At 42.5% G+C, this 10,801-nt stretch overlaps 1 protein-coding gene across 2 annotated transcripts in view; it reads left to right on the top strand.

Annotated features, from left to right (window-relative positions):
• The window catches only part of FGF13 (fibroblast growth factor 13), a 45,776-nt gene extending 41,616 nt beyond the window's left edge, over positions 1–4,160 (top strand). For both annotated transcript variants that reach the window (XM_015832477.1, XM_015832476.1), the window contains exons 4-5: positions 2,345–2,543; positions 3,808–4,160. In XM_015832477.1, coding sequence (XP_015687963.1) covers positions 2,345–2,543; positions 3,808–3,944 — 336 coding nt within the window. In that variant the 3' untranslated portion in view covers positions 3,945–4,160. The remainder of the gene's footprint in view (positions 1–2,344; positions 2,544–3,807) is intronic.
• Positions 4,161–10,801: the final 6,641 nt, after the last annotated feature.

Below are 10,801 nucleotides of genomic sequence, written 5' to 3'. Positions count from 1 at the left end.
TTCTTCTCAAAGGTGATAAATCATAAAATCATAGAGTAGAGTCTTGGAGGTGATCCGGTATAATTTCCAGCTCAAAACCAGGATCTGTAGAAGACTTCTGATGGATGACCATCCAGTCTCTGACTGCAGATCCCCAACAGAGAAGAAACCACCTCTTTCTGTGGCAAGCTGTTCTACCAGATGACAGCTCATAGGGTCAGTCCCTCAAAAGTTCCTCTGGAAGACCAGTCAAAGTGGTCAGGATTGTACCCATCCTCAGGTAGTTTTGCATTCAAGCATTTGTGTTCTGGGCATGAACCAAACTCAGAATGATGCAGGTCTACAGAAACGGTTCTTTGGGCTGCGGTTGTTGCAAGGGGCCCTCAGAAGAATTGGCTTGATGACAGCAGAGTGGCTCAGCTCCTAATTTGATCATCCATCTCTGAATGCAGCCAGTTGTGCAGTCCCTAAACACAGCAAATTACTGTACCAAAGCTATAATCACCCTCTCTACACACTCCAGGGTTCTTTTTTACTGCTCTTAATTGGATGATGAACTCCATGGTGTCCCATCTCCTTCCCACCAGTTCACTTCAGTGCGTGGCTTTCTGTTGTTGTTTTTGCGACTTCAAGAATACCACCATCCCCTCTTTATGCTGTGTCTTAAAGAAATATCTACGTGCAAGCATTTGAAATATATGCACAGCCACTACACACTATGCACCTATAAGTGCCAAGTCAGAATCAATCTGACTAATCCACATTCTGTATTTCTGGAAACCCATTATGACTGGCTGATCAAAATCTGAACCTGTAACACCAATATTATTTGCCCCCTGGATCTAAAATGTTTTCAAATTAAAATGTTTGTGGAGTACAGTTAGGCTGTTGGACTAGGATCAGGGACTCCCAGATCAATGTCCAATTCTATCAGAAAAGTTCATTGAGTGATTTGGAGAACAGTTAAAAATTTCTGTAGCCCACCTGAGACATACCGTAGGGGTTGTTTTGGGGCTGGAAGAAAATAAATTGAGGAGGAAGAAGTGGTATTATGGCCATCTAGCACATCTATTTGGATTTTTGCAGTCTAGATCTCCAAAACCTAGCTTCCAAATGGATAAGACAGCCAACCTAGTTGTTTACTCTGATGGACCATCTAATTCTACCACTTCTGCCCTCACCACATAACTGAGGTGAGGACACTGAATCTTCAATTCCATGAGAGCTTTCTTAATCTTGAAACCCAAGTTAGTTCTTCTTTCAGTTCTCACTTCACAACCCAACAAGGTTGGCTCTAAGAGAACCATGTGTCCTTGGGTGTCATGGGATAATGTTAGAAATATCATCCAGGCCTTATTTCGGGAGAATTTTGGGCAGACAGTAAAGTCCTATGTATGTTTTGGACTTCCAGTCCTCTTAAGGCCAGAATCACGCACTTGTATACCTTGGGCTTCAGACCTTCTGAAAAGTTACCATTGGCCACCTTCCTTAGTAGGTACAGCAGTGAGATCTCCCTCAATGTAAAGATTCTAGGAGATGTTCGCAATACTGAATACTAGGGATAAGTACATCATACACAGATGTTCAGTAGTGAGTTGTCAGATCCTTCCAAGTCTATAATTGCATTGCCAAGTAAAATCCAGTTTGAAGAAACTTTGCTTTGAAAGGTGACTTCGTAATTACTTGTCTCATGAAACATTTTTCATGGAGGTTCTTCCAAACCTATGACAGGAGCCGTTTCCAGTTAAGGCTGTTTCTTACAGAAACCTGGAGGTTGCTAGAGACCCATGGTGTAAAACCATCACGGTTCATCTGGTATCAGCTTCCAGTCCCTGTCATAAGCTTTCAAAAGCACCCAGGTCTGCAGCGGGCTGATAAAGCGTTATAAATAAATAATAGCAATGTAATGAGGTAGCTGGTAAATGTTGCGTCAACATCAGTCACTTGGTAAAAGAGCATTTACTCTCAGCGTCCATCCTTTGATCTTAATCGCCCCCCTCCTTCTGCTAAACACATTTTCCCCATCTCCGCGCAGGATCCCGCTTGATCTGCCAATCGTGCTGGAGTAGCAAAATTCTTCTCCAGATCGATATTTCTTCACTTTAGATGTTATGATTGCTTTGAGATGCAATGGCTACATGCTCCCAAACTACATTATGGTGAAAGGAAAGCAGAGCAGAAGAGGGAGGGGCAGAGGCTACGGCCAGCAAAATATCGAATCATTTCTGCATTAGCAGACGGGAACGTTGTGCAAATATTGATTCATTCTTTCTTTCTTTCTTTCTTTCTTTCTTTCTTTCTTTCTTTCTTTCTCTTTCTGTCTTTCTTTTCTTTCTTTCTTTTCTCCCTCCACCCTTCCCTACAGGAACACTTCACGCCAGAATGCAAGTTCAAAGAATCCGTTTTTGAAAATTATTACGTCACGTATTCTTCCATGATCTACCGGCAGATGCAGTCAGGGAGAGGCTGGTACTTGGGTCTCAACAAAGAAGGCGAAGTCATGAAAGGGAATCACGTGAAGAAAAACAAACCCGCTGCTCACTTCCTCCCCAAACCGCTCAAAGGTAACACCATTCAGACTTCCTCAGCTATTTGTAGAGGATTTTTGAGTACAATTTGTTTTGTTTTTTTCCTCTCCTGCCGTTTTGTCCTCAGGATGCTTGAGATCCCGTTTGCATTTCTCTAGAGGCCCTTTGGAGAGTCTGCCTCTGTCTTCTGCTACACCGAGTCTTGTTTATCTTTTGCTCTGTGTGTGTTTGTGTGCTTGTGCAATGAGTGGGTGGGGAGAAGGCCCAAATGGAAGCAACAGGTAGCACGCCTAGACAGAGCCAGGATTGTTGCCACTTTCCTAAAAGTTGGGAAGAAGTTGGGAAGGTTGGGCTTTTTACCCTCCATTTCTGTCTGTGGCTGGGCTCCAAAGGGCAAGAAAGCAGACCGCTGGATTTTGGCAATTTGGGTTGGAGGGGATAAATTGGGGTCTGGATGCAACCTGGTGGCTTCAGGTTGATGATGATGATGGTGATGATGATGATGATGATGATAATAATAATAATAATAATAGTAATAGTAATAGTAATAGTAATAGTAGTAATAATAGTAATAATAGTAATAATAGTAATAATAATAATAATAATAATAATAATAATAATAATAATAATAATAATAATAATAATAATAATAATAAAGTTGGAAGGGATCTTGGAGGTCTTCTAGTCCAACCCCCTGCTCGGGCAGGAAACCCTAGACCATTTCAGACAAATGGTTGCCCGGTCTCTTGTTAAAAACTTCCAGTGTTGGAGCATTCACAACTTCTGGAGGCAGGTGGTTCCACTGGTTAATTGTTCTAACCATCCATGCCTTCCGTTTGCAACTCCCCCAGCAGTGAACCCAAACTAGATGAATCTTCCAGCAAGCATTGCTCCTCTCCTTTGTCCCTGTACTCACCTTGGTAATCTTCTTCCTGAATGCAGATGGGCAAAATGCTTTGAACGGTGACATTTCTGGGCAGATTTTCCTCTCCCCTCTCCCCCCTAATGCCCTCAAGGGGGTGCTTCTAAGTGTTCCCCCTCCCCCCTGGGGAAGGCCAGGTCAAGAAACTTCAGCTGGCCCAAGATTACTTGAGTAGCCATCAGGCTGAGCTTTCTACCCCTCTTAGGTTGAGGAGCAACCTCCTGGAAGTCAGTTCCTGGATAAACATAGAACATAGAGTTATAAGGTTGGAAGGGATCTTGGAGGTCTTCTAGTCCAACCCCCACCCCAACCCCTGCTCCAGCAGCAGACCAGTCTGTGATTCTTCCCTGACTTTCCTTTCTCCTCCTTTCCAACCAGTGGCCATGTACAAAGAACCCTCCCTCCACGACCTTACCGAATTCTCACGGTCTGGCAGTGGCACCCCAACGAAAAGCAGAAGCGTCTCCGGAGCTTTGAACGGCGGCAAATCTATGAGCCAGAACGAATCGACGTAGCCAGGACGGAAAAGCTAGAGGAGAGAAGAAGCATCCGTGGGAACTTTTACCTCTAGATCCGTTGTGGAGCCCTGGTTTTTGCACCTACCGTTCAGCCCTTCCCGACAAGCCAACAAACTGGGATAGCTCTCTTGGCCTTTTATCCGCGACTTTGGACTTTCCGGAGGTCCCCAAATAACCGTAAATGATTCGTGTCAAAGGAAAGATTCCCCCCCCCCCAATGATGTAAAACGCACTTGTGCAAACACAGGCCTATCCAGACAAACACGAAGCAATGACCTCACATTGCGTCTGCCTTTACCTCTCCCCCTCACCTACGCTCTTGGGGAGAAGAAGAAAAAAAATCCACAACATTTAAAAACACATTTTTGCTTTCCAGCCGAGACAGAAACCCTGTCAAAGTTTGTTCTTTTTTTTTTCTTTGCTCTTTGAAGGGAATTTCAGTATTTAGTGTTTTATATGTGAATGGTTCAGAGAGGGGAAGGGAGACTCTGTACACCCTCTGCTTTTTTTTTCGACTTACCATTTTATATATCATCAAGCTTGGTAAGGAAAAGAAATCTGAATATATCTCTTTTTTTTTTTTGGCATTATTTTGGGTCTCTTCTCTCGGAAGGGGTTTTGAGCTGTGTCTTTACAAGCCAAGCAAAATCCTGCTAATATGCTAGTGTAACCTTGAGGAAAAATAATCAATAAATCAGGTTTGGAGCCGGATCGCAGTAGATCTTAGGCTCCAGCAAAAAAAAAAAAAAAGTGTTCTTGTGATTTTAATACAAACTGAGATATATACAGTTTTTTATAGATTTGTAGTCATCCTTTCCAAGGCCTCATGCTAAACCCCCAGTCTGTAGGAACCGAGGTGTGCGTTAATTTCCCCGTCTGTGGAAAATAGTTATTTTTTTAAAACAGGGTGAATCGAGTTCTTCCCACAATGTAGATTCCTTTTTTTTCCCCTCCTCTTCTCTTAATTAAATTTTGTGTATCATATTTAAAAACAAAAAAGCAAAACCTGTGGACATATACCTTCTTTTTTCTAAAGACAGAAACTGTGGAACTAAAGTGACTTAACTACGTTTTTATAAGGGAAACCATGACATCTTGTTTGTAAACATCTTTCCTTTTGCTTCCCTGAAAATGTGGGTGGAGAATGAAGATTATCCACGGATAAGTTGGGGAAAAGTCTACACGGAAAGGAATTGCAATCCAGCCTGTTGAGGTCACTGGGATGGAAGGAAGTAAGATGGGGTTCATCTCTCCTGGCCTGGCCTTGAGAGAGGAGAAGCCGTAGAGACAGGAAAGGACTGGGGGATTTCATACCATCTGGCTGGAAATTGGGCAGATCATGATGGAAGAAGAAAAGGTACAAGCATCACCACATGGAATCTTTCTGAATCCAATAGAAGGGAATCTTTGTAGCTCAGGGTTGAACTGTGGGGTCCTTGGTGGTCTCTGAGCTTGGTGGGGTTTTTCTGCGGACGTTTCATGATCCAACCTGGTAACATCATCAGGGCAGGTGGCATCTCCATCATCCAGCACCAATGATGTTACCTAGTTGAGTCGTGACACATCTACAAGAAAACAAACAAGCTCAGAGAGCACCGAGGTCTCCACTTCCTGAATCCTTATTTTCTATTTGCGAGAGGCTGGAATTGTATCTTTCCTTCTTTGTTTTTTTTTTTTTGTTTTTTTAAGGAAACAGAAGTAATGCAACCAGGGAGGGAGAGAAAGTTAAGTTAATGTTTAGTTCATCATATCTCTTGCATGAGAGGAAGTTGGATACTGGCTTCAGAAGTTGCATGACCTGTTTAAGATTTTGTGCATTGCTCTCTGTTGAAGATAAAGTGTGCAAAGCAGAGATGGGCCAGGATGAGCTGTTTCCTGTCGCTTTGTACAGAGGAGATGTTTATTATTTGTTGTATACAACCATGCACTGAATAAACAAATTTATATTAAGGTGTCCATTCTAAAAAAAAAAAAAAAAAGCAAAGAATAACAAAGCCTAGGTGGTGGATTCATTCAGGTCTAGAGCTTCTTACTGTATCTGGAGAAATCAGAGAGGAAAGACAGTCTTGTAAGTTACAGAACTTCCATCTCAAACTTTCATTGCTTCTCAAGTGGGCTGGGTCTTTTGCAAAAGGAATCCCTTGAATACTGTAAGGAATCCTGTGGTCTTTCAAGATGCTAATAGAAGAGCTGTAGAAGATCTGCAGGTGAATTCCATCTCCAACATCTCCAGGGAGAGCTGGAAAAATGCTTGAGAAGCTTTGCACAGCTTCTTGGTTAGTCAATTTCAATAACCATGGGGGACACAGAATAAGAGGGCCTTTCATTTTAAGATAACTGTTAGGGGAAAGCTGTTCTTCAGGTGTGAATGGATGGCAGGTGCAGAACCCCCCCCAAAAGGAAACCTGCTCAAGACTTCCAATTCCAAATTCCCTAACTTGGTGTCATCTCCCCATCCTCCCTTAACTCCAAAGGAGATGTTTGCATGATTACTAAAACCATATTTAAGAGGAGGCTGGAGAGCTTTCAAGGAACACTGCAGAGTGGAGAAGAAGCCAAGATCTTCCATACTCTTGGCTACCAACCTTCCAAGAACATCTTCACGCTTGCTAAAACAAGTTGGTCTTCAAACGAGCTGTAGCTTTCGCTGGCCAGAGCAAAATGTGGCCTCCTGGAATCAGAAGCCATCAGTCACTTTTGGGGGGGAGGGGAGAACTGAGAAAGATTAATCGCTTTGTTCTCTTGCCTTTTGAGAGAGGGAAAAAAAATCCTGCATAAGTCAACATCAATCAGTATCTAAGGAACCCAACATACGGTTTGCAAAGTACGGCTCACTTTCCTTTTCAAGCGCTGACATCCACTTAAATTCATCATGTTCCTTCGGTGAGTCTTTCCCAAGTTAGATGTGTTAAGCCATGGGGACCACCATTCCCAGCTAGCATCCTAGCATTATTCTGGGAGCCCATTCATAGGTGGTTTTGGAGAAGGTTGAAGTAAGGGTGGCATGAAGAACTTCTAGGGAGATTCTCCATCCTCCGGGTCACGGTTGTCCCAAAGATGCTTTTTTTCCAAAAGGCAACTGGACTTTCTTGGTTTTATTCCTTGAAAACATTTCACTTCTCATCCAAGAAGCTCAGAACTGAAGAAGCTTCTTGGATAAGAAACGAAACATTTTCAAGGGGAAAAAAAAAAACCCAAGAAAGTCCTATTTCCTTTTGGAAAAGCACCTTTAGGACATGAAGAACTTGCTTTGAAAATGACCAGGGGAGAAATGATGTCTTGAAGCTTAGGACTTGTTAGGGAGAAGAGATTTTGGGGCCTCAGCTCCAGAATGAAGATCTGATATGAGTAGATGCTCTCCTTGTTCTGCCTAGCTCCTGTTCAAGTCTTATTGCAAGTAATTGTCCCTAATCGGTTTTGGCTGACTCTCTCCACCCACACAAAATAAAAAAATGTAATAGCTAGTTGAAAACTCTCCAAAACTTCATGGGAAACTCATTCTATATATTGTCCCAAAAACTACATAGACGTGCAAATACAGTCACCAGATGAGCTGAATCTAAGGAGAGTACAATTTATTCATGTTGTTATTTATTACAGTATTTAACATCCACTGAGCTCAGTCCAACCTTTGTCCTACAGAAGTAAGCAAAGGCTTAGGGGGGGCTTAAGGAAATATCAGAAAAAGGCAAATCCTTGTTTGCATGGAGTGGGAATTTCACGGCATCTCACACATTTTGACGGTGGCAGAGCGGATCGGTAATTTAGCAGGCCAGAACATCTCAAGAAGGACCCTGGTAGACTCTTTGACATGTGACAGCAATTCAAATCCTTAGTCATATTCATGCATAAACTGGCAGTTAATTGGAAGGCTCTTGACAAGCTACATTCAGCCTCTTATTTAAAACTCAAAGGTTGGCAAAGATTCAAAGAGATGGTTCTTTCGTAAGCTAGTTGATTGCAGATGCTGGAAAAGCCCTAATTAGAAGCAGAAAATTGCATCCTATAAACCATACATGTAGCAGTTCCAGATTTCATTTCCTACATCTCCATCTGCTCATGTCCCCTAACCAACTAGAAGCAGGTTACTTCTCCGTGGTAGACACTAGAGGACTTCTGTACATTTTTTATTTTAGCAGATCTGCCAAGTTGTAGGACCTTTGCATCTGATTTTTTTCTAGCTAGTACGGAGCTGGGAGAAATAGATGGAGAAGCTTCTGCCTGAGGCTGTGGTACTGTGGATTTGATGGACAAAGAATCTGGGATCCACCACATAGGATGAAGTCCCGGATTGCTTATCCAATGTTTGATGAATTAGAAACACTTGATTAGGTTCACACATCATGCTAAGGCATTGACCATCATGGTCAGATGGTTGAATCATGCAACACATTAGCCAAAACCAAAGGCCTCATGATGATAGATCTTTTAGGCATCGAATCCAGTTTGGTGACCTTGGGCATATTATTCCTTTCACCTTATTTAGGACCAAGACCTGGATGTCCCATGCAAAGTGAAGTTATAGTATTTGGATTCATGTTCTTCTTAGGCCTGGCTAAAACTCATGCCCACTAACTGGGAATAAATTCCACTGCAAATCACACAAAACACATCCCCATCCTATGTTTAAGAAGTCAGCCCCAGAAGCCTCTCCCATCAAGTCAAATGTATCAGTAATCAGTAGGACTGGAAAAAACACATTCACAAAACAAGTCTTTCAGCAGTCTACTGAACACAGTTTAGTCAAACAAAGGTTAAGATGATCAAACAAGAATTCCAACAAGAACTTTTGTGCCCAAATGTGAAGCTTCTCTAGGCATTGCAAAATGGTGAACTTCTGGTTTTCTTTCTTTTGATGAAGGAAAGGAGCAAATAAGCAAGCTTAAATCTGGATAATATTTACACATTAGGGACTTGTCTCTTATATAGTGTGGGAAATTCACAGTTGGTGAAAGAGCTGGAAGCTGCATTCCTATACAATGCTAGGCTTGGTTAGGGTTAAACCTGGCTAGCTTTCTTAAGTTTAGCAAGCTGGATGCATTCATCTCTCTAGAGAGCTTACTGTAAGCTTCCTTATGTATGGAAAACCAAAAACTGGACTAATTTAGCTTGCTGTGTGTTGGTAAAAAATGCAGTGGTGGAAATCTATCCTACAACACAGCAATAATTCATCCCTCTCCCTCTCTCCTCTCTGTTTTGATAGCTTTTCACCATGCACAGAGAATTTGGGCTTTGCCATGGGGTCACTGAAAGTCCCCACCACTAGAGAAACAGAGGGAGATGGAAAGATACAGGTCTTTCTTTCCTTCCTTCTGTCCCTTTCTTTCTTTCTTTCTTTCTTTCTTTCTTTCTTTCTTTCTTTCTTTCTTTTTTTCTTTCTTTCTTTCTTTCTTTCTTTTTTTCTTTCTTTTTCTCTATATATCTGTATATGAGAAGCTTGCCCCATTTTTTTCTAGGTATCTCCTATCCATGGGAATCTTAACAGTCAACATCCGAGGATGTTCATCCACGGATATGGGGGAGACTCTTTCCAAAGAGGAAGTCTTGACAAAGTCATCCCTCGCTGTTGCTTAGAGACGCTGCTGAATCCCAGAGAGGATTAAAGCCGCCGTCCTCGCATTGGAGAGGATAGCGATCAGACACCGTATCGGCAACTGTCATCAATTGCTCCTCATGACTGAACAGCAGCCTCACAAACACAGGCTGCAAAGCCCTTGGCAGCTGCCTGCCAAGACCTTCCCAACTGGCAGCCAGGTGCCATTCTGCTTGTTTGGGTGCGGCCCTTGTAGAGAGACCTACAAGAGGCAATTTTATTGTTATGTATTTTATTTGTATCCTGCCTTTATTATAACCACCCTGGGGATGGAGCTGAAAGAATGCCTGCCCTAAAGACACCCAGCCAGCTTTTATGACTAAGATGGGACTAGAACTCACCATCTCCTGGTGATTGGCCCAAAGTCACCCAGTTGGCTTTCATGCCTAAGGTGGGACTAGAACTCACCATCTCCTGGTGATTGGCCCAAAGTCACCCAGTTGGCTTTCATGCCTAAGGTGGGACTAGAACTCACCATCTCCTGGTGATTGGCCCAAAGTCACCCAGTTGGCTTTCATGCCTAAGGTGGGACTAGAACTCACCATCTCCTGGTGATTGGCCCAAAGTCACCCAGCTGGCTTTCATGCCTAAGCAAAGATATTCATTCAGTACTCAAGTTGAAGAAAAAGGGATGTAGGTGAGAGTAGGCAGGACCAGCCAACTTGTCTTGGGAAGGTGATGCTGAACCAAGGTTAGGAAGAATTACAAGGGGAAGGAGAAATAACGATTTGGAAAAAAATGCAATTGTTGGCTCTATCAATATCTTCCGGCAAGGAGTCCATTAAGTTTGAGTTCCAGAGCAGGGAGGAAATCCTTGCCTGGCAGTTGAGCCGTTAATGCTGAGAGGGCACTAGGGAAGCAGTTTCCGTAGAAACAGATGTGTGAGTTTAAAATAAGAGAAATCTTTTTGAGCAAGTCCCAGATGCTTCGCCCAGCTTCAGCTGCCTGCTTAGGAAGGAAGAGGGGAACTCCACCCCAATCTGCCTTGAACATCAAGAGGAGCTAAGACAACTCTTTTTATCAAAGGACATTTTTAACAGCTGGAGACAAAAGATTGGATATTTAAAGCAAAATTATAATTCTCCCTTTTTTTTTTCCTCTCTTCCTCCTCAAAAGCAAATTCCTTTTTTATGCATGGAACTTTTTGGGGAGAAAAAGAAGGATCTAGAATTCTTCTAAGAAACCTACAGAGAAGCTAAAAGAGGACAAAGTAGAGCCTTTAAAAACAAAGGAATTAATTAGTATAATGAAATCAATAAAT

This window comes from Protobothrops mucrosquamatus, unplaced genomic scaffold (assembly GCF_001527695.2).
Source record: "Protobothrops mucrosquamatus isolate PMUCROS unplaced genomic scaffold, P.Mucros_1.0 scaffold4, whole genome shotgun sequence".
Classification (NCBI taxonomy): domain Eukaryota; kingdom Metazoa; phylum Chordata; class Lepidosauria; order Squamata; family Viperidae; genus Protobothrops; species Protobothrops mucrosquamatus.
This window is presented reverse-complemented; position numbering and strand designations above follow the sequence as displayed.